General features: G+C 44.2%; 1 protein-coding gene across 2 annotated transcripts in view; it reads right to left on the minus strand.

The window, feature by feature from the left end:
* Positions 1-1,685: 1,685 nt before the first annotated feature.
* The window catches only part of ARHGAP36 (Rho GTPase activating protein 36), a gene marked incomplete at both ends in the record, with an annotated part of 30,416 nt that continues 8,249 nt past the window's right edge, over positions 1,686-23,852 (minus strand). Inside the window, 11 exons of one of the 2 annotated variants that reach the window (XM_080719396.1) lie at positions 1,686-1,843; positions 3,835-3,941; positions 4,305-4,402; positions 4,584-4,760; positions 4,929-5,077; positions 5,416-5,566; positions 5,804-5,859; positions 6,082-6,274; positions 6,502-6,734; positions 7,236-7,301; positions 8,491-8,649. In XM_080719396.1, coding sequence (XP_080575522.1) covers positions 1,686-1,843; positions 3,835-3,941; positions 4,305-4,402; positions 4,584-4,760; positions 4,929-5,077; positions 5,416-5,566; positions 5,804-5,859; positions 6,082-6,274; positions 6,502-6,734; positions 7,236-7,301; positions 8,491-8,649 — 1,547 coding nt within the window. Of the gene's footprint in view, positions 1,844-3,834; positions 3,942-4,304; positions 4,403-4,583; positions 4,761-4,928; positions 5,078-5,415; positions 5,567-5,803; positions 5,860-6,081; positions 6,275-6,501; positions 6,735-7,235; positions 7,302-8,490; positions 8,744-23,852 lie in introns of those variants that run through there. The other variant, XM_080719395.1, reaches the window with a different exon arrangement.

Below are 23,852 nucleotides of genomic sequence, written 5' to 3' on the forward strand. Positions count from 1 at the left end.
CTCTTCATTCCACATCACCATGCCCCCTTTATTCTATTTCATTCCATCTCTTCACTCCATATCACTCTTGTTCTTTATCATATGTCATAACCTCGCCTTATCCATTCCATTTCACCCTCTCCTTATCCCCTTCCCTTTACCCATGTCACCCATCTTCTTAATTCCAAATCCCTTCTCTCCTTTATCCAATATTACCCTCCCCTTAAGTCCAATTCACTCTTTCACTCTATCCCATGTCACCCCTCCTCTTAATTCCACATACCTCTCCTCTTTATTCCACATATTTCCTCTCCTTTATCCCAACTCTCCCCGCTTTATTCCATGTCATCCCCTTCTCTTTGTCTCATGTCACCCTTCTTCTTTATTCTACATCTTCCCTTTCTTTTATTCAATGCCACTCCTTTTTATCCCAAGGTCATCCTTCCCCTTTATTTCACATCATCCCTTCCCCTTTTTCCATGTCACCCCTCCTCTCTATTCCACACCTCCCTCCCCTCTATTCCTCTTCCCTACCTCCTTTTCTCTTTCAGCTCACAAGTCAGAACTTTCCAACTCACCCTCTAAATTAAAAAAACGCTGTAAGCCATGGATATTCTGCTGTCACAACACAGATGTTTATTAATGATTAAATGCCAGAGAAGTATTAACAATCACAAATCGTCGAGCTCTGTGGTTGTTACCCATTGTGTGATCAATTTCTATCCCTCAATACAATACACTCTTCATTTTATGGACCTTAACGGTTGTTACCCATCAATATCAGCTATAATTTGGATGTCATACATAACCCATATCTGCGTGTTACCAGAGCATGTCCCACAAATTTATACCGTCCTGCATAGAGGAGCTACAGAGACGATAGATAAGAACATTTTAAATCAGGTGACTTTAACTACTTGGAACTATGTGTCTGTACCTAAACTAACTGTTTTGCTGACAAACTGATATGAACAACAGCTGTCATTAAAACAGATCCATGTACTAAAATCTATTTTTCCTCTAACTTTTGATCCCAGAAAAGATAGTCAGGCTTACACTTGAGGTTTCCCCGTTGGTGTGACCTGAGCAAAACTGCACAGAATTTGGGGAGTGGCTGTTTGAGGAGCCATTGGTCTAAATATTTTGGAGGGGAAAAGAATCCTGAGGTGGTGGAATTGCTGCGGGGACACGGCTATGAGTTGGTGTGACATGGTGTAGCATTAATTGTCAGCTATCAGTAGGCTGACCTAACGTTCTAGCATGCCTCTTGAGGGCCTTTCCAAAAGAGCTCACAGGAGGAGGGAAGGAAAGTCAGGAAAAGCATGCAATCCCCTTGGGGGGAGGGAAAGCACCTCGAGATTTGTGAGCTTCTCTGGGACAGGTGTTTACCACAAATGTAACATCAAAGGGGGGACTTTAGTGAGAGAGAAGGCCAGGATCAGGGGTAAAAGAGTAAGGCAAGGTAGCACCAGGGAGCCTGGGCATGACACAGAAACATCTCTGCTTTACTACCTAAAGAGACCCAACATCCCCAGTGAAGGGGCTGGCAGTGTATTTGGAATTCGCATCCTGATCCAAGCATCAGGTACAACTCCTTCTTTCCTGTGGAACTTCTATCTTCAAGACTTTCTTGAATGCTTTCTGTGACATTCCAGGTCTACCCCCACCCTTTTCCCCTGTCCGGCACCATATAGAAGGAAAAACATCTAAGGAAATAAATAGCTGCTGCCACTTTTGGCCTCCTTCTCCCGGGGCACGCGGAGCAATGGGCGGTCTTGCTCCGGAACAGGAGGGTTACCCGCTCTTTCCTCATCGTCATGGGAACGGGCAGTGCCAGAAGGCACAGCTGGCTCCTCAGAGGAACCTGGAAAATAGTAAAAATGTTAATTTTTTGTTATTGGACTTCAGACTTCTCAAACCACCCAAGTCACAAAAACCTAGTCTAGAGTTTCAAACACAGTATAAGGCAAAAAGGTAGAGAAGGAATGATTATTCCCATTTGACATGTAAGAAGACTAAAGCCTAACCACAAAACACAGACCTATCCACTGTGGAAGCTGAGGAAGAGAGAAACTGAGTTAGGAAACAGAGAGAGTGAGGCAAAAACTGCTCAGAGCAAATGGACAATACCATTGGGGAAATGGGGAAGAGGGTGACTTTCGAATAACCACCACCACCCTACAAGAAGCCTGACTAATTTTACCAAACAAATGAATAACAAAGCTGGAGCCTTAAGCTTACAACACTGCATGGAGGGGAATAAGCAGATATTACCCTTCAGTGACTCTGGGGAAGACTTATAGTCTAAGACTTGGCTAGGCTCAGACTTGTTTTTAAGGAGAGTGGAGTCCACAGAGAGTTCAAAATCTGCATCTTTTTTAGAGAGCCGAATTGCCCGTGGATTCTGAACTTCTTTAGGGTTAAGATATTTGGGCAATGAGACTACTTCCACATTCAGGACTTCTTCAAGATTGATAGCCGGGTCTTGTGGAGGGTCTGGAATTGTATTGAGATCAGTCTCTGGAGTTAACATGTTAATTTCCTCTTCATCAGAAATATTAGCTCGGCCTTTCTGAGAATCTGGAATTTCTTTGTAATCTTGGGCCTCCTCCAGCTCTGAGACCACAATGGAAACTGAGTCTTCTTCTAGACTGGAGCTTTCTTCAGAGTCTTGGTTTGCTTTGACATCAGAGGCTTCTTCATACCCTAGTATTTCTTCATTATTTGAGGTTTGTTCATTGTTTGGGACTGCACTCACATCTGAGACTCTCCCTGGTCTTGAATTTCATCAAAGTCAGAGACATCTTCGGGACCAGCTATAATGTGCACATCTGGGACCTCTTCATGGTCAGCATCTTCTTCAGAGCCTCCAATTATGTTGAACTCTGCAGCTTCTTCATGATCTGGGATCTCTTCAGCATCTGAGCTTTCTTCATTATTGGAGATGCTATCAAGAGCTGAAATCTCTTAAAGATTGAGGTCTTCTTCATAGTCTGAAATCCCATTAACCTCTGGGGATTCTTCATGATATGGGATTCCGTGTCCTGCAGTGGCTTCTTCAGGACTCGGAACCACATGAAAAGCTAGGACTTCCTCAAGATTGAGGTCTTCTTCTGAGTCTGAGAACCCATTGTTCAGTGCGGATTCTTCTTCAGCATTTGAAGCTTCACCATTTGGGACTTCATCAACAAGTGGGATCTCTTCAGCATGGGGGTCTTCAGAATCTTGGGACTCATTATCAGGGGCATTTGCATTATTTGGGATTTCATCAGGGTCTGGGGATTCTTCATTACCTGGGATCTCGTCGGCATCTGAGGCTTCTTCCTGGTTTGGGATTACATCGAGATAGGGGACTTCTGCCAGGTCAAGATTTTGGTGCTCTTCAAAATCTGGTCCTTCATCAAGGTCATGGTTCAGGTTTTCATCAGGGTTCAAGATTCCTTGCACATCTGGGGCTCCTTCAGGCTCTGGAACCATATCAAAATAAGGTATTTCTTCAAAGTCTGGGATCTCAATGAGTTCTGAAATTTCATCATCAGGTTTTAGAATATCCTCAAGGGGAGGAAGATCATCAAAATTCAGGGTGGCATCATCATCACCTTCTTCCTCATCAAACTCAGATATACCCTTGATATGGGCGTCTTGAATCCCTAAGTTATTTAGGATCTCAAGACCTTGAACTTCCCCAAAAACTACTCCTTGACTGACAAATACTAGCTCTTTGTTAACTGACTTATCTTCCTTAGTGGACTTATCAGCAAAGACCTGGTCCTAAGGAAGGGCCTGACCCTCAGGAAGAACCCGATCTTCAGCAGGGAGGGGCTTGAATTTCAGAAGGTCCAAGAAGGAACTGACCTTCATCAAACGGCTTGCTCTGAGCGAGGACAGCAGCTCGGGCCTCAGCAGAGGAATCCACCGGATCAGAAACCAGAGCATCCTCCTCCATCTTGATGCGTGCACTCCTGAAAGAGGAGAAATTTGAAAAAGTAAGTTAGTTATTTTTCTTTTTTTTTTTGTAGGTCTGGGGATGGAACCCAGGGACATTTGACCTCTGGGCTACACCCCCTCCCCTATTTTTATTCTTTTTCATTTGAAATAGGGTCTCACTAAGTTGTGGAGGGTCTCACTGAGTAGCTGAAGCTGTCTGCGAACTGTGATCTTCCTGTCTCAGCCTCCCGAATGCTGGGATTACAAGTGTGGGCCACCACACCTGGCTGTAAGTTAGTTTTACTTGGACTTATTAACATAAAGATGGTCTAAAGTTGGAAGCCTCCATGGTAATATGCTTCAGGCAAAGTATAAAGAAACAAACAAAAAACACTCACTGGATCTTCCTCAGGTTCCTGCGGCGGATGAAATCAAGGGCTTCAGGGCTGGACTTCCACACACGTTTGGCAACCTGCCTCTGAATGTGAGGAGGCACCTAAGAGTAAAATGAGCAATGGTAGAAATGGAGTAAGGCACCATGATCATCTAATGTGGAAGGAAATTCTAGACTGGGGATATTTGTGACTGCCTGCTTTACTTACCCACATACAACTTTCTTTTGACTGGTGAACAGAGAAGGAATGTGTAAAATAAGAGTTTCTAAAACTTCTACCTACCTGAAAAAGGATATCCCAGTTATCAATCATGGCGCGGACAACATTGACAGAAGCAACATAGTGGTCAATCCCCAACTTAGTTTTCCTGGACTCTCTCTTGCCAAACTTTCCCTTCCTCAGGAGAGCCGTACCAAAAACCAATGCCAAGTTGGTGGAAGTCATACGGTTGCCTGGAACCTAGGTAAAGGAAAGCAAATGTGATTGACCTTGGGGTAATGCCAGAAAATGTAAAAGGTATATATCTCTTTATTCTTGTTTCCCTCTCTTTTTACCACTACATGTCCTCATAAACTCCCACACATGTCCCCTACTGCAGTCCTCACTACCCTTTCCTAGACTTTTTACCAGCTGTCCATCAGTGCCAATGGAGTCCTCGCAGTACTCAGTAATCTTATGCAGGGCCTTCAGCAGACGTTCCAGGGTGTCACTGTGGCAGGGTGGCATCAGGTAGACCAGCAACTGCAGGGCAGAAAGCTGATCTTGGGGTTTCAGAGCTAAAAGAAAAACAAGGTCTGAGTCAGGGGGCTATCCTTGGCAGTAACCTGATACCAAGGGAGATGAACTTCTGCTTCAAAAAATTGTTGATAGCTCTACAAAATGACTCAAGCAATTGATTAATAAGAGGACATTAAGAGACATTGAAAGTAACCTGGAGATGGCTTTTTATTGTTTATTTTTATTGACAACAATTGTATATATCCTGGAGAGGTGTTTTTCATCTTGTAATGTTTGTTTCCTCCTTAGGTTCTTGGAGATCCTGCAGCCTAAGCTCTGTCACTAGCCTCCCTTACTATTTCATTTCCTGACCCCCTCATGGGGGTCCAAGACTTACTTGCCGTCAGGAGGAAGGACATGTACAGATCATCAGGCAGCAGAGAGTCCTTCATTTCACGGAAAAACTCCTTGAGGAGTGCAGCCACATCATGCACATTCTGGTTGTCATCTAGCACCACATCAAGACCTTGATCAAATTCTTCACGGAGCTAAAAGGTGGAAGAGAAGATATGGTATGTCTGTCCTGCCCCCCCATAGGCTCCCTCTTAGTCATGCCTTCAATAAGTTCCAAGTTTCAGTGGAGGTAGATGGCAATATTGTGTTGGGGGAGGTAGAAAGTATGTTCTCCCATGCCAGTTATGAAATTATTGTTATGTCTCAGGGGATCCCCTACCTACATGTGCTTTTACTTGTCCAAGGAACACAAATGTAAACAATTAATGTACCTGACGCACTCTCTGGGCAGAGTACTCAATGGTGAAAATTCCCACTGTGCTTAAGCCTGAAAGAAAAAACCAGAAGATCTTAAGAATCTTTTACCCCCTTTTCTGTGGCATTCCCTTTCTCCTCCTTCTGGATCTGCAACCCAACCTCTGCTAGTGTGAGGGGAATGCTACCATTTCCCCTCTCTGGAGCAACTCTTTTATTTCTGCATTTCTAAAACACCTTCTTTCTCTTTAATTGCCTCCCTCCTTGATTTAATCATTGTGGCTGGCTCCCTTACCATGTTCCTCAATGAATTTGCAGCAAGCCTCCACCACCTGGGGTATTTGCTTAGCAATTGGGTTCAGACTCATCTTCCTTTTGGATCCCAGAAGTCGCTGGCCAATAGGAAAGGAGACCCTTGAAAGTTGCAGGGTCTGCAGCAGCAGAGCCCCATCCTCCAGCTCAGCCAAGCTATCCACAGACACAGCACCCTGTGGAGAAAACCCAGACTACCCTCAAATGATGGCAAACAGGGGTCGATTCTGACCTTACAGAGCATTACTTGGCATTCAGAACTGGAAAGAAAAGCGCATCCCACCCCCAATGTGTTCTGTTCAGCCACCCCACCCTGTTAGCGCAAAGGCCTGGACCACTCCCCTCACACCCATTGCACACCTCAGGAAGGGACCCCTCATGAAACCTAGTGGGTTTAACTTACTCGACGCCCACGGCGAGTGAATTCCCGGGGCAGGGTGGGCTCATTCTGCCTGCGGCTGAAAAAGCGGCGGATGCGGCCAAACATCCTGCGCACCACGTTCCCCCGACGACGGCCCACAGCCTGACCGGTGGCTTCTTCAATCTGCATGGCGGCTGTCAGTTCGAGATGCTTGCGGCGGGTAAGCTCATTCACGAGGACCTCTTCCAGGCGAATGCCGAATGTCTTCAGTGAGACTACCACAGAGTCAGGGAAGAGAATGCAAGAGAAACGTCAAATCCCCGCAGCGCCTAAATCAGGAGAAACTGCAGGGACCATAGCCCTCCTCCCAGAACCACCAGCAGCCAATTCCACCCCTCCCGCCCAACAGCGCCCCACCCTGGAGAGCGAGCCCCCAAAGCCCCTGCAGTGCTCAGAGGACAGGATTTGGTACCCCTCAGTTACCCCGACGGGGCTCAAAGTCCCCGCCTTCAGTCTTGCAGGGGTGACCACCTCGAAGCAATGAGTGCTATTTCTTCAGGTTGATCAGCCCTGGGTAGGTCCACTGGGAAGGCTAAGGCAGGTCTGAGAGGACCTCCAGCACGCCTGCACCTATTTCGCCATTTCCTGATATCACCCCCTGGAGGGTGCTACTCAGGGGCCTTGATACCGCCCAATCTCCAGCAGCAAGGGCCATTCTACACAGGAGGGTGCAGCATTCTATCTCTGCCTTAAAGAAAATCCCAGAGCCCCCTCACCCCTCTGTTGTCCTCTCAGAATCAGAAACCACTTCTCCAAAGTGTTTGGACGGTCCGCGGGTAGAGCTAGGAAAGAGAAAAAGGAAAGACACACACTCACATACAAATAGGACTTATCAAGTGACTAAAATCAGCGCAACGCGGTAATCTGCAGCGGGGGAGAAGGAGAAGAGGAGCTCCGTGCAGCCTTCCAAAAGTATTTTTGCTGTCTCCCAGCCTCAGTTTCCCCCCGGCTAACAACAGACCAATCCCATCTAGCCCATATTACGATTCCAAGAATTTAACCAAAGCAGCTAATTTAAGACGCAACTTGCTACGCACCAGTCGCTTTCAATACACAACACTTAAAGGATAAATGCGCGCGAGCTCCCAGGCGCCGGGATCAAGCAACAGGCGAGGGGAGGGGCTCTTCCCGCAGCGCCTCCGCGGGCGAGGGTCGCCAAGTTACTGCAGGCGCACTCGCACCGCCGCTGCCGTCGGCTCCCAGCGCGGCTTGCTAGAGAAGCCGCGACACCAGGCTATCTGCACACTCCTGATCTCACAGCGGCGGCTGCCTGCGGGGTCTCCTCGCCCTAAAACTACCTCAGTTTCGGCTGCAACCGCGGTGCGCGCCCAGCGACCCTTCAGCCTTCTGCACTTTCCTATCCCTCCCACCTCCCCGACTTGGTGGCCAAATATGCGAGGTTACCCCTGAGATCCTCCTGATGCGCTCGCTCGAACCCGGTCCGGTACTGCTTGCCGCTGGCTCCTCGGCAGCCAGCTGAGGTGGGGAGCGCGCACCACACACGTCTGGTCGCCACCCAGTGCGCCTCACAGCCTCCGGCGTTTCGCCTGGCTTGGCGCGTGTCTATCTCTCTCAGGATCTCTCTGTCTCTCTCAACCGCGTCGTCTCTGTCCCAGTTCCCTCTGGAGTCTCCCTCTAAGCCTCCGGACTCCCTCTGCCTGATGCTCGCACAGCACCCACTGCGTCTGATTCTTCACCTGTCCTCTGTACACTTGTCTGTGGCTGACAGCTGACTCTCTTAGTACCCCTAGGCCCCCCGGGCTTCACCCCAACTCAACTAATCTTTACCTCTATTGCAATTCAATAGACAGCTTTCAACTCCCGGTTCCTTGGGCGCCTGGGGTTCCTGGCTGGGTCCGAGGACCAGGCGACAGCCCCTCCCACCCTCCTGGACCCCAAATCTGTCCCCTCCTGCCCGGGGGGCTCCACTCGCCCGAAGGCGAGGACGCCACACTCCGGGGTCCAACTCACCTCTGTCGGGTTTGAATTCAGAGAGGAAATGTCTGGCCACGAGTTCGTGGTAAGCAGTCTCTTGCAGCTTCAGACGCTCCAGCTCCGAGAGGCTGTGTATCGATACCATCTTCGTCCTTCGGTCCGGGTTGTGTCCTGGGGCTCCTCCCAGGACGCTCACTAAAAAAATGAAGGCGGACAACAACAGCAAAGGGGGCATGATTCTGGGGCACCGTGTCCTTACTGCCTTCAGAAAAGGAATGCAGCCACCCATTCTGGAATCGGATGATTATCAAGGCTGCATCATCCAATTGTCACTGGACCTGGTGGAGGGAACTATGGGGGGGTAGAGGGGGAGGGAAAACTGGGAGGCGGCTTCACCCTTAAGCAGAGCTGCCTCTTGGTTGCTTATTGGGGAAAAAAAAACCACTTAAAAAATCAGCTTTGAACAGATAGTCCAGAAAAGGGAAAAACCCAATTACCAAAAAAGGAAAAGAAAAGAAAAGAAGAAAAATAATCTTACAATTTTCTCTAAAAAGTACTTTGAGACAAGAATTAGACAGTATTTTCAATTAATTAATTAGAACATTTATAGAGTTTATTTTTCTTTTTCCTCATGATAATAATTCTGTCTGATTAGGAAAAAGGTTTTCGTGTAGGCTAGGAGCACTGTAAATTTATACAATTTTTTCAGAAAACAAACTGACACCTGGAACTGGAGCCAAAAATTATCCCCAGGCCCTTTGATCCAGTAATTCCCCTTCTAGGAATCTATCCTAATGAAATCTTCCTGCGGACAAGAAAAACTATATGCACATGAGCTATAAGAGTAAAAAAAATAGTGAAAGAAAGTAGCCCAGGAATGAGATTAGTTATATAAATTACATAATTACTACAGTATAAAAATTATGCAGTCATAAAATGATGCCTACAAAAGAGCATTTCAACAAATACAAAATATAGGATTGTAAAAATTATGATTACAACTATGTGAAGAAAAGCATGCATAAAAATACAAGACTGAAGGAAATGCACCCAAATACTAATAGCCTTTATATTAAGTGGTAGTATTTTGTTTGCCTTTTGCTGTTTTCCCTATTTACCAGGGGGAAAAAGCTGTGCAACTTGATTATATTACTTTTGTAAAAATAAATCAACTTGTACAAAAACAAACATCATTTCCAGAATATTCCTAGTGAGATTGCCTACACAGAATTGGTGATGAGAATGAAGTTTCTCATAGTATAATGACAACCCTACTTTATAACCTTTCTCCACGGTTCCCACTAACTCATACTTCTCCCAGGTTACCCGGCATCCCCCAGTTAGGGATTTCTTGCCACCCCATATAGCATCCTTTCCTAAACATCTACTCATTTGTTCTTTCCTCCATTCATTAAAAGAAAAAAAAAAACAGAAATCTATATTAATTGCCCAATTTACGTCAGGTGCTAAAGATACAAAGGATGAGCAGGATAATACTACCCTTTTCTTAAAAAGATTTAACAGTGCAATGGAGATGGTACACAAGTTAGCAACAATTTACAAAATCTTGTAATAAGTCATTCAGCCAAGATATAGACAAAATGCTGTGAGAGGAGAAAGGAGAAATCAGCTAAGTCTGCCTGGAGACAGGGAGAGGAAAGTGTCCAGTGAGAGAAAAGAGCTTGTGCAAAGGTAAAGAGATAGGAGAAAGGTTGTCTTCTCCCACCAATATGAAGGGATTGGACAAAGATACATTTGGATGGGCAGGGATGAGATCATAAATGACCCTGTAAGCCAAGGCCAGGACTTGGACTTTCTCCTAAGGCAACAGGGAACTACAGTAGGGTTTCAGGCAGCAAGCAGCAGAGTCAGAATTGTACACTGGAAAAATCAGACGGCCATAAAAACAATCCTGGTTTCAATAGAAAGCCTGAAGCAGGTAGATTAGCCAAGATACAAGAGATGCTGACCAAGTCAGTGTTACTGGGTAGAGGTGACAGGATTTAGGGAAAAAATAATTATAATGAAAAGAATTTAGGCTAGCTTCCAAGTTTATGGTTTGGGTGAATGTGTAAATATTGGTTCCTGTCAGAAAAAATAATTTTGGACATTGAGAATTAAATTTTTTGACAAAAAGGAGGAAGTAGTCACCTGCCACTTTTCTAAGATTCCCTTTCCCATAAAGTCTTACAATAATACTCTCTATATTATTTGGAGAGTGTGTTAAATTTCAAAGATAAGATAATGTGGCTTTGACAGAGAAGAGGTAGATAATGGTTTAGCATGCAATAATCTAAATAAATGAACAATCCCCCTCCCTCCAAGATATTCACCTTGAATTTTACCTTCAACATTCACTTTTGCTCTCTTCCTTAATAGCCCCAAATCACAGATATCAAAAATAATTGCCGGATATCTGAGGTGCAGTATGAGAAAGGATGAAGGATCTTTCTATGACATTTGAGCTAAGCTAAGAGAAAACCCACTAGCATGGATTTCAAAGCTCCTTCAACAGCAAAGCACTGTCCCCTGGACCACAAGCGAACACTTAAGGCCAATCACCAGATTGCAAGCACAAAGTGACTGTTTTAACCAAAGGCACATGCATCTAATCACAGTCCAAGACTAAACCTCTAGCAATTTTCCTACTCACAACAGCAGTTCCAGAGCCTATTAGTAGAGGATCTCATCCAGAAACACAGAGCCTAGCTCTGGCATAATTGTTCTCACATCACTCCCCTCTCTCCCCTCACCTCAGTCCAGACATTTTGTACCTGTCCTAGTGGTTCAGCTAGTTCTCCTTGTGGAGGCTTACCAGATCTGGGTACCCCCAAGAGCAGATCAGACTCTTCCTTCACAAACCAGAATGCAAATCAGACCCTCCCCTCCCCACAAAATAAGGTAAGAACAAATAGTCAAACCTCAAATCAACACCAGCCCAAAAAGGAGAGAGAGAGGGGGAGAGAGAGAAAAGCCTTTGAGAGATGAGTCACTCACTAGATGCTTACAATTCTGAAAGAAATCAAAGGCCTTATAATAAACCGTTTGTCATTGCTTCCCTGCTTGAACATACAGAGCTAAACTTAAGAGCAGTCATATGTGCAGTTCTGCCAGCAAAATTGACACTGTCTTGCTTGCCTTTGACCCTTTCAAGGCACCAGTAGGATACAAAACATAAGCAGAGCTGTGAAGACTAGTGTGCCCACAAAGAAGCAAATAGGGCAAGGAAGCATGAAGGTGGAAGTCAACACTATAGACCCACAACAGGCTCTGCTGAATATTCTGCTTGTCCTCAGGCCTTATTTTCCAAGCTGAAAACAAAAGATAGCTCCCCACAGGGACCATGGTGCTAAGAGACCATTCTTCCTTCCAAGGGTCCTTCCCTTTCCTCTTAAGCATTCCATGGCACTAGCCTGAAGTGGTGATGAGATAAAAAAAAGATACTCCAGAAGGAATACAGTCTAGAACAAGACATTTGCAAAAACATTTTTTTATACAAGTATCTTCACTAGGCATTAAAGTTGGAGCCAAACAGAACTGAGTTCAAAGCGAAGCTTTATGACTTCTTGCTGTGTGACCTTAGGGAAGTCAACTTAATTCTCTTAGAATCAGTAGCCTAATGAATAAATAAAATGGGGAAGTGACCATACCCAATTCTGCAGTTGTGCGAGAGTGAATAACATGTGTAATATGTACTATTATTTTGTAGTAAGGGTTGAATCTAGGGGCATTCTACCTCTGAGCTATACACCCAGCTTATTTTGTTTGTTTTTTGAAACAGGGTCTTACTAAATTACTGAGGCTGGCATCAAACCTATGATCCTTCTCAGCCTCCCCAGTACTGGGATTACGAGCATAAGACATCATATTTGGTTGTATCATTGGTTTAAAATAAATGTGTTGACACTGGAGATTCTTTAAAAAGGACCCGAATTTACCAGAAAATATTAAGCTTCAAAAGTAATTACAAAAAAATAACATTTGTATCAATGCATTGAACAAGCTATTTTGTTCAATATTTTCTAAACTTGAATTATTTATTAGTACACCTAAAGATATCTGGAGAGACTACTGGGAATAGGTCTTCAATTTTCAGTTTGATGAGGTCAAATATTTTTAATTATTTTACTAAACTTAGAAAAACTAATTGTATCCAATTTCTTTTCTTTCTTTTTTTCTTTTTTTGTGTGTAGTACTGAGGACTGAACCCAGGGGTATTCTACCTCCAAACTACACCCCCCAGCCTTTTTTATTTTTTATTTTTTTAATTAGTGTCTCTCCAGGTTGATGAGTCTCAATATTTGCTGAGGCTGTCCTCAAACCTGTGATCCTCCTGTCTCAGCCTCCCAAGTACTGGAATTACAGACATGTGCCACTATGCCCAGATATAATCCAATACTTTAAATTTATTATTCAGATTAGTAAAATGACTGTATGTGCCCAAATCTCTTTGTCTTTCAAGCCATCTCATTTTACATTGTGAACAACAAAAGAACATATACTCTTATTTATATCAATAAAGGAGCTTGGAAATTAGTAGATACCAAATAGGAAAATTTGAACAAAGAGTAGAAGGATGCTCAAATCAAGTTTTCAACAACACAAAAATGAGAAGTCCCTTTGGGCTGCATCAAGCCAGTTCTTCAAGTCCGCCTAGAATACATGCCACAGATGGAGAAACAAATTAACATCAGAAAAGTCACCTGCTTCGAAGCTGGGAGAACAGAAATGCTCTCAGCTAGGCATAAATCCACAGCCTTCACAATTTGGAGGACTAATTTACTCCAGCACCCTCATCCCTCACCACATATTTAGGAATGGTGCAGTACTCGCTAGAAAATACCTGGGATAAAAAGAACAACTATCGCACTGATGCTATGGTTTGAATCCCTATAAATTAGGCACTTTATGGCACCATCAGAATTTTGCTCCAAGCCTTTGAGAGCTCCTCGGAGTTTAAGAAATTGATAATGAACAGAGCTGGGTGCCCAGAAGGCATTGTATCTACGTTACTCAAATGTTTATGGGCAGTGACAATTGATAAAGATAGCTCCACTAATATATTACAAGGTGGGAAATAGATACAGGTCTAAAGATGAAAACATTTGGGTACCAATTTGGTTTGCTGACACATTATTTCATTCATCCTTGAGCATTAATGAGTTAGCCCTTAAGTTGTTATCCCATAACCTCCACTTCAGCAAAGGCTGCAGATAAAGTGAACAAAATGACTCGTTTTATTCTATGCAGTAGTGATGCCCCAAGATAATTAAATTTGGGGGCAGAGTTCTTTAATACATGGAGTCTGATGGTCATGTCACTGCAAAAGCTCATAAACTGAAGGCAATACTGCTAAAATATCTTGACAAAAGCCCTGACTTTGAAAAAATGTTTCAGGAACTATTGAAAATACTGAACTGGTTCGGAAAACAGAAAGGACCTTAAACATCACCTAGTCCAAAATGCCATTCCACAGTTCAAAAACCTGAGTCTCAGAGAGGGACAAGGGTTTTTCCAAGACCACAAAGCAATTTGACATCAAAGCCTGGACAAGAACCCAGTTCTCTCCAGTCCAGGGCATTTTATGCTGCCTTATCTATCCACCTCTGCTTTTAATAGCTTCAAGATTCTGCACTGCAAAATAATAAAATCAAAAGAATGTACACATAATCAAAACCTAATTCCATAAAGCCAAGGGAGGTCATATTTGAAGGCAGGCAGCCACCACAAATTTTAACATCTTGGTAAAATAAATACAGTCGTCATTCCATAGGACATAGGATGGCCTTTTATTGACTAAAGAAACAACTCCAGCTCAAGATGGTGACAGGCAGTCTCTATGCAATAAATAACCCAAAGAATAGTGTAAACAAGGTGGTGTGACATCAAATACAAGATGAAGATATTCTCACTATTATCTGCAGAATGTGCCAAGGTGCACAACAGTGCTGGCATTACAAGCTGTGTCCTGTACACTTTTTTAAAATCTTCTTTCAGTTTCTGAGTCTGTTAAATTGTGGAAGAAGTAAAAATAATAGTAATATGTGCTATCAATAAGAGGTAAAAGCTGGGTGTGGTGGTGCACGCTTGTAATCCCTGCGCTTGGGAGGCTGAGACAGGAAGATCGCACGGATTCAAAGCCAGCCTCAGCTATGTAGTGAGGCTCTCAGCAATTTAGTGAGATGCTGTTTCCAAATAAAATATAACATAGGTCTGGGAGTATAGCCTTCAGGAAGAAAGCTTCTGGGTTCCACCCCCAGTACCACCAAATAAATAAATAAATAAATAAATAAATAAATAAATAAATAAATAAATGGTAAATATTTTAATGTCTAAATTGCCTTGTGCTTTTTTCATTTTCCCAAAATTTTATGTGCCTTTTCTCTATACCCTAGCACGTAGTAGGTGTTTGCTAAGTGTTCAGTTGGGTGAATCATAGGATTATAAAATCTTAGGGTTTGAGAGAATATAAAGGTCTCATATTTAAAGCAGCTATTCATGATTTACGAATAAATGAATCATTCCATTTTATTCTTACAACAACCCCTGGAAAGGAGGTGGCTTGGGGATTATGCCACCACCTGTTTTACAGAAAACATCAAACTACAGCTCTGGAATAGTTGCACTTAGCTAAGGTTATACCAAAATGCCTAGAAGAACACGCTGTACTACCCTATAGAATCCTACTTATCCCTGACCAGGCATTACCTTTCACACCGAATCATGGCATTTCTTAGCATTCATCACTAACATGTTTTGCCTAGAACTAGGAAGGTCCAAGTCAAGATTACTTTCTTACCTAAGGACGTGGCTAGGTTTCATATTATGTATGCTGTTCTGTAACATTTCTTGGGAAATGTGAATAAAGACATAGAGATAGAAATATATGAAGTATGAGATACATGAAATGCATGAAAAACAAATAAATATGAAATATGAGATATATAAAATACATAAAAATACTAATATGAATTCATTCTACCCTATCTTTCACTCCCAGCTTTGATAGCATAGCAAACTAGAATGTTCCTCACCTATGCACTGGAACCTGCATTGAAATCCTAGCCTCCTCAAATGTACAGTTGACACCCCCAACAATTCTGTGACTTGGAGCAAATTTTCTCACTTCTCTGAGCCTCTGACCCATGACCTTGGAAGAATCATGATACCTGCTAGGCATGTCTGTGGTCAAGATTACATAAAAGATAGAGTGGAATAAAGGAATCCTCCCAAGGGAACTATGCTATACCCCAGGTAAGGAATTCCCCTCCCCCCAAAAAATTACCTAGGAGTCAAATTTGAGAGGAAGACTAACCAAATTGCTAATGTCTCAAATAAGCAAATGGGGCTTCTTCTGAGGAATGCCCCCACCCACTCACCCACTGGAAGGTACCACTGTTAGCAGGAGATATGTTTTTGGAGAGGTCTTATAAGAGGGACCATTTTCTCACTGAGTCTGTATGATCAGATATGAAAAGCAGCTAACTGCAGGGCAGGAGTACAGGAGGATAAGGAATTTAGTGCCCATCTTTGGCTTCTTCAGCACCATATGCATTTCATCCCTGCTAAGGATGGAGCAGGGAAAGGGGTAACTATCTGGAGTGGAAAGATTTCCATGTGATCTTACAGCAAAGATGAGGGTCATGTACATGTAAAGTGTCTGAGGGACTATCAAGAAAGCTTATGTAGAAGTGTATCACTATGAATCTCACTATGATGTATAATTGCAATGTGGCAATAAAAAAATAAATTAAAAATAAAAATAAGTCAATTTGGGGGGAGAAAAGAAAGGCCAATGGCACTAATATTATCTTTCTTTGAACTAATTCAAATATATGTTCTCTGCTTTGTTCCTTAAAAGAGCATTAAGGATGGGGTCTAATTCCACTAACCTACTAGCACTGGACAGACCCTTGCTCAAATGTAGGTTTTAGTATGTACTCAGTAAAGTCCAATACACTTTTCCCACTTTAAGTCCCCACCCTCTCCCCTAAAAGACTTTAAGACTTATGCCCGTTTTGGATACACATACACACTCCTACTCACAAAGATCCATTTGTGTAATAGTATCTTCATACCCTCTCAGGTATCCGTGTACACGTGCATGCGCACGTGCGCATGCGCATGCGCACCCACCCACACACCTCCATTTACATTTCCAGATCGCATCTGTATCTTCTTCCACTGAGTGGGCATAAGATGGAGATGCTCCCCCAAACTATCCAGACAGAGAACATGTCAAATCAACTTTTAGGGTAAAGAGGTTCTCAGACTCTCTGCAGATAGCTTCTCCATTTTCACCCAAACCCCCACTCATTTCTCTTAGCCTTTGATTCTATCTTCCCCAATAAGCATCCAATTTTCTGCCATTTTTTTTTCAAAATGCTGAATGTCTGTCATAGGGAATTGGGACTGTAGTAAATATTTCCCGCACAGTTTTCATGAGAGATAATATTTTTAAACTACATTAAAAATAACCACATTTCTAAAATATCAACGTCTAACTACCTAGCCACCCTCCTTCAAAAGTAGACCACGATGTTGACTTTGATGTAGGAAAAGGAGCCCTAGATCAAGAGTCAGGGGGAACATTCAGTTACTAAGCAGCTAGGTGGCCTTGGGCAAGTCAGTGAGCATCTCCAAGCTCAAAAAACAACCAGCATAATTTATTATTATCATGTTTATCTAACAGGACTGTGGAGATACAGCCTTCATGTCTGCAGAGTCCTTGACTATTCTATGGAACTTCATGACCTCCAGGACACAGGCTCAGGCCCTGGTTTACAGCAGTTTAAAATAAAGCCTCCCTCCCCATCTCCTCCCCAGAGCTACTGAGGTCAGGGCTCAGGAAGGGAGTCTAAGCCAGTCTCCTTCTGTCTTATTTGAACCCCAGCCTAATTTTAGGCCCCTGATCCTGAGTTAGGAACACTGGGGGATGGGGAGGTTGTTACAGATTCTGCACCCTCCCCTGAGGATTGTCCTAGGTCCTGCCTCTGTGTAGCTATAGGGAGTAGCAAAAAATCTGCAAAGCCCCACAGTGTGCAGAAACTACCCTAGGCTCCCTGGCCCCAATGGTAATTCCAGAAATTAAATATTTCCTGCTGGCACTCTAAGGCCTCCTTGCCCTCCCTCTCCTTGTGCCCTACACTTGGAGTAATCTCAACCCCTTCACTTGCCCTTCATCAGGCCCCTGGTGCCTGCCCCTGCACTGCCTCTTGGTGACTCTCCTGTTCTGGCCAGGGAATAAGCGAGGCTGCTGACCCACTAATGAGTCTGGCATCACTTCTGTGGCTAGTCCGAAGCTGAGTGAGCTACAGATGTTATGAATGTTCCTCTTGGCTGTGTAGATTCCCCCACTCCCTGTAACGCTTTCTGCAGTGGGGTGGGGGCTGATTCATAGCAATTTTCTACACAACAGCCAGCTCAGTATCTTATGCATATCTGTTTGCTGAATTCCTGGGCTACACCCACTCTTTTTCATTGTACCCCAAAATCTCTGTTCCCTTTATTCAAAACCCTTCAAGATTCAGCTCAAGGTTTTCATCTTTCTTCTGCTTGAATTACCCCTCCACAGGCCTTGTCACACAATCTCAGATTACAAGTGAAGGAAAGGCAGAAGTGGAAGTTTGGATAAATAAGAAATTTATCCACAGACACAATGCTAATTAATCCCAGAGTCAAGATGAAGACCCAGATCTCCTGGATCCCAGATCAGCATGATTTTTGCTATGCCATATGGTTTCCTTTATAGTTGACCTGGGACATCCTTTGTTGGCCCTTCTCACACAAGATAGGGCAAGGGATAGTCCCATCTACTCCTTGCCTCTGCTTTACTGCTCCTTGTTGCCTGTTCTTGTTTGGGGCCTCTGCTCTTACAAATTCAGAGATAAAAAGGTCATTTTTTTTCAAAGTTCAGCGAGCAGCAAGAGCAAAGAGCAGTTGACTTCACAAAGTCCTTAGTAACTTCCCCCTAACTTTCTCTCCCCCACAAACTACTATCATCTTCATTTTTTTGTCTTCTATGCATATCTAGACACTGGATGATGTCCAAAGGCTCTCCTTTAAAAACTTCTTCTCAAACTACCCTCTTATAATCTTCAGCCTGTCAGTCATATGCACACATCACCAATCAAGCAGAAGCACATTATTTGCAAGAGCTCAATATTCTCATCTGATGCAACAAAGGCAATATGGGGCCAAAAATACAAGATCTCAAGTAAAGGAAATTTCAAGTACAAATTATTTTCTATCCCAGTTGGATTTCTTCCTCTCTTAGGTCAAGGAAATAGACAAAGGAAGGGTGTTGTCAAAGAGGGACAAAAATGAAGAAGAGGAGATGAGATTCAAGAATATCGAAGACTGTATGAGTCCAAATAGAGGGAAAAGGAAAGAAAGAGATGATATATAGAGGACTGCTGCAGGCTCAGGCATACATAGCTATTGTGGAGGCCCAGAAAAAACATGAGCATTTTCCCCAAAAGCTCAGAAGGACCTACACTGAAAATAGAATCCAGAATCTCAGTGGCAAGTTTCTCTTAGAGAGAGATCTGGCTCTGAAGGCAGCACTGGTGGCACTGTTTTGAATATAATACTAGCCACTCACCACCTTTGCTACCACCAGAATGTCCTTGCTTTTTCCCCTTCTCCACTCCCCTAGGAATTAAATAAATCTTACCCCACACAGGAATATGATTTGAATGCTCAGGATGGGTTCTCCTTCCATCAAAGGAGAGGATCTCTCTCCTCCTGCTGGAAATGGGCTGGGTGCTGGCCCTTTATAACATTCTGTAGCACCATATCAGAACAGGGGGAGAAAGGGAAGGAGCAGAAGTTTGAGGCTGATCCAATTTATCCCTGGCATTTTTCTGTTTCTTTCTCTCTCTCTCTCATCAGATATTTTCTGCAACTCCTTCTTCTAGTCCTGGCAGCTATGCTCCCACCCCTTACTGCAACTTTATGTAGGCAATTTCTTCCACCTCCCAACAAGAAATTGATATTTGGGTGCACTGTCCTAGTGGTGAAATTTTAAAGTAGAAGTTTAGAATGACATACTAGGGAAAGATTTAAGTTGTGAAAGCGAGTGTGTCACGTAAGTTAGAAGAAAAATCCACCCACGTAGCCAGCAATGTATTAGTGTTAGGGTCAGATGGAAGCATTATTTAAACCTGAGTGCCCAGGGAGCCAATTTAGGTAGAGGGCTGGTAAATTGCCAGCTTAGATTATGGTGATTGCCTTGGTCATATAAATACATAAATTTAGCATTATGTATTATAGCATATTAGAGAGCTGGTACATCACTGAATGTCACTAAGCCTCAGTTTTCTCATCTGCAAAATAGAGAAATAAATGCTCACTCTCATAGCATTGTAAAGAAGAGTGTGTGATATAGCAGGTGAACTATTGAGCACATACTTGCTTGCTACTGGAGCCCAAAGAGGAAAAAAAGCTTGCCCAGAGTGAAAAGCAGATTTAGGATAATAACCAGGGTTTGCCAAACACTCTAGACCACATAAGAGGTGCTCTCGGCTCTACATTCTCTTCTAATAAGGCTGCCAGGGCAGTCCTTAGGGACTGGGTGTGTAGGAGGTGGGTTAGGAGCTGAATGTATGCATCTGAATACAGATACTCTATCACTTAGTCCCAGACTCAAGGGACTAAGGCTCAGGCTCTTGCCTCATCCTCTAGTCTCATCATCACTCAGGTAATCTCCCCATGCCATCTTGGACTGATTCATTGCTGTTTTAGCAAAATCTCAGCTGCCCAACTCTGAGGTAATGACTCACCCTTTAGCTGACCAGGGCCCCTGCCCTCCAGGAAAAAGGCTTTCTTCTTAATTGACTGCAGAAGTCTCCGCTGCATTAAAACAATGCTCTTTCAGGCAGGCTTAGAGCTGCAGAACTTTAGGAGGAATGGAATGGTCCCTTATCCAAAGCCACTGCTCTTCATCTCCACAGGGCTTAGTGTGCCACTATTGGAGTCCCCTCTCTAAGCCCCTTGTAATTCCTCACATCCGACTAGTCTCAGTGTTCCGAAGGGGTTTCACCCAGAATATTCTTTGCTGTATTATAGAGACTGTGTTGTGTGCCTGGCACTGGTAGGACCTAAGGTAACGGGAATCGAATCATCCCAAATGCCCAATGAGCATTTACTATGAGTTTTCAAATATTAACATGGCACCTTGGTAAAGGGGGTGTGCAACAGTGGAAGGTCCCACCACAACTCCATGGATTTGAATTTTGACCTAGAATTTCTTGTGGTCAGAGTGACACCATTAAATAAAACACTGTGCAGGTGTTTCCCTTAAACACAGCACGCTGCATAAGAAATCCAATGTTAACTGAATCCATTGCTCATCCTCTGCCTTTCTGTCCTGGCTTGGGGGTATCAGCTGGTGGCCAAGTCCCCCTGATCCCATCTTCCCAAAACTCCATTATCTTTTTTATGGAGGGGAGGGGAAGTAACTAGGATAAGTACTTTGAATATGCTACTTCCTTTAAACCTCACAACTGCTCTTCGATTTAAGCCAATGACTTGCCAAGGTAGTCAGCTACAAAGTGGCAGAGCTGGATTCCAACTTCTGTGAAGCTTGAGTACTTTGCACTGTACTTGATTCAAGGTGCTCCATTCAAAGCAGGGAGGGGAGGACCTCCTATTCCTCCATCTTCTTTTCCCCGTGATCAATCTACATAGAAAGGACTAAAGTGGAGGACAGAAGCCAAATATGGCTGCAGAGCATTCTGGAGTTACTCCCTGTAGCCTGCTTAAGGTGTGGGAGGGGACCTCAGAGTTTCCCCCAGTAACCTGCTTACTGTGGGAGAGGATCTTACTGCCAGTGGTGTGGTGCTAAGCACCTTCATTCAGTCACTCTGACGCCTCCTGCAGCTGATGGCTCCTGGTCCAGGGCTGAGGCTCTTGCAGAAGGCTTGTGTGTAAAGAAAAAAACTGCCCTAAAGCAGCCACAGGCCTGTGCTAGATTTCAGATAGCCCTTCTAGATTTGGTGACGTTAAGAGGGTTGGAGGAACTTCTGTGGTGTCCTACTATGTGCCCAGCACGGAGTCAGCTATTTATAGTAGCCATTGTGTTTTAGCTAGAAATTTTGCTGCTGTGTAAAATAGTGAGCTCTTTATTAAGAGAAGTCTTCAAACTATACTAGAACAGTCTTCGCAAAAAGCTTGTATTAAGATAGCACCTTACTTTTTAAAACCAATAAAGTCCCACACTCCTTAACAGTTGCAGGCTCTCTGGGGTAGGGGAGGGAATAAAAGCTCTTGGGGCCAGGGCAGGAAGGGGGAAGGCTACGGAGGTCAAGGGGCTGGAGGAGGAAGCGAGGAGGAGGAGCCTCCGGCAGGGTCTACTGTAATCTGAGTCAGGGTCCCTGCCGAGTCCTTACGCCTGCCCGCTGCCTCCCGGTCCTTGCTGTTTTCCTGGGTTCGAACTGGACCCTATCTGGACCCAACTCGCTCCCTTTGCCTAGAAATAGGGAACTGAGGTGCAACACTCCAGGTCAAAGGGAAAAGAACGTCTGTGCCCGCTCCACCCTGCCTGCTCATCCTCCCTCCTTTCTTCCGCGCCTCCATTCCTCGCCCCCTTCTCTTCCGCCCAGAGAGAAGGCGGGGGCGAGCTGTGTGTGTATGTATGTATGCATGTACGCGTGTGTGTGCGCGCGCGCGCGGGTGCGGTATGTCTGTGTGTGTGTTCAGTGTGTGGACGGGTGTGTTTTGGGGTGTGTGTGCGGTGCATATTTTAGCCTAAGTGCTTGGTGTGAGGTGAATTTGGCGTGGGCTTTAACATAAAGCATGTGTTTGTGTGTGCATGCTCGTAGGTTGTAGGTTGTATGTTTCTGCCCGATTATAGTGTGACTATGAGGGTGCGGTTTGGATGTGAGTGTGTTCGATGTGTGTTTCTGCCGGGTTTTCTGATCGTGCTGTGGTGATTGTATATAGGTATGAAACGTGTGTGTTTGTTTAAGCGTGTGTGCATATGTGTATTTGAAGGGTGCTTACCCCGAAGTTCAGTGTCAGTTTGGGCTTACAGGTGGTGTTTGTTGTGTAGGTGTGTGTGTTGTTTGTGAGCAAGATATTTCTATAACTATCCGTAAGGTGTGTGTATTCAAAGGCGTATGCATATGAGGATTTCCTGTGTCTTTTGATTGATATGCTCAGGTGTGTGATGTGGACACATGTGGACGACTAGTACAGTGCGTCCCCTGGAGAGTGATGCCGTGAGTGTATGGGTGCAGTGTGTGAAAAGAACCCAGGTTATCTTGTGCACGTTTGGGGGAGGGGTGGGTGGAACATTGCTGCAGGATTGGGGCAAGGTAGAGGCGGCAACCCCGGCAGGGGGCCCCTGGCTGGCTGGATCTCCTTTCTTCGGTGGAGGTCCGCCCCGCCCACTGCTGTGTGCCCTGCAAGTTCGCTGGGGCAGGGTGTGAACTTACCTGACTGCTTAGAGGAACGAAGAGGAGGGCGCCGCATGGCCAGGTAGGGCGCAAAGCGCGGTACAAGGGCTGGTGGGAGTAAGCTGGAAAGATTTTTGGTCACTGATCCTGTGCCACCACCATCACCCAGACAGGAGGTCCCAGTTTGTGCCCAGCTGAACCCAATTATTTGTTCAAGGCCTGCCTGACACCTCCTTGACCTTGCATGTGACAGCCCTTTCTTTCTGGGTCTCATGACAAACTCCTAGTTATTTTTTAAGCCTTACCTCCAGAGTCACAAAACTTTCTCTGCTTTTCTGTACCCCTCTTTCCCAGTTGAGAGCTTCCTCTTTGAGGCACTACAATTCTACTCTTCAAACTTCTCTTGACACAAGCATGCATAACTGCAATTATTTGACCCTCTGCATATTTCTGAGCTGCTGTACAGAATGCCTGGTATATAGTAAGAATAATACTAGCAATCAGTATTATAATGATATCATTTATTAAACACTTACTGTGTACCAGACATTATCTCCTTGAGTCCACACAAAGAGGCTAGGAGGTCCATATAGCTATAATTGCCACTATTTCACACTTCATACATCAAAGCAGTTAAGTGATTTATCCAGAGTCACACAGACCATAGGAGGTAGAGCTGGTATTTGAACTCCAGTCGGCCAAGTTCCTACATCTTTCTCTGGACCAAAAACTAAGAGTCCTCTGATTTGGGCTAGACACTAAAGTCTCTATCAAATAGTATAATTTCCCAATAAATCTTTCTTTTGAGTTTACTGACAGCACCAAGAGTACTTAGTATAATTAGTTTGTCTCCCAGACAGTTGATACCTTCTCTACCTAATTACCTGTTTTGTGGACACCTGAAAATTTTTAATTACTCTAGTCACAGAAGCGCCTCTTTGGTTGGAGTTCTGGGAGCTCCTTAGGCTGGTGCTGAAAGAAAGAGCCGAGAATGAGCAT

This window comes from Muscardinus avellanarius (genome assembly GCF_963383645.1).
Source record: "Muscardinus avellanarius genome assembly, chromosome: X".
NCBI lineage: Eukaryota > Metazoa > Chordata > Mammalia > Rodentia > Gliridae > Muscardinus > Muscardinus avellanarius.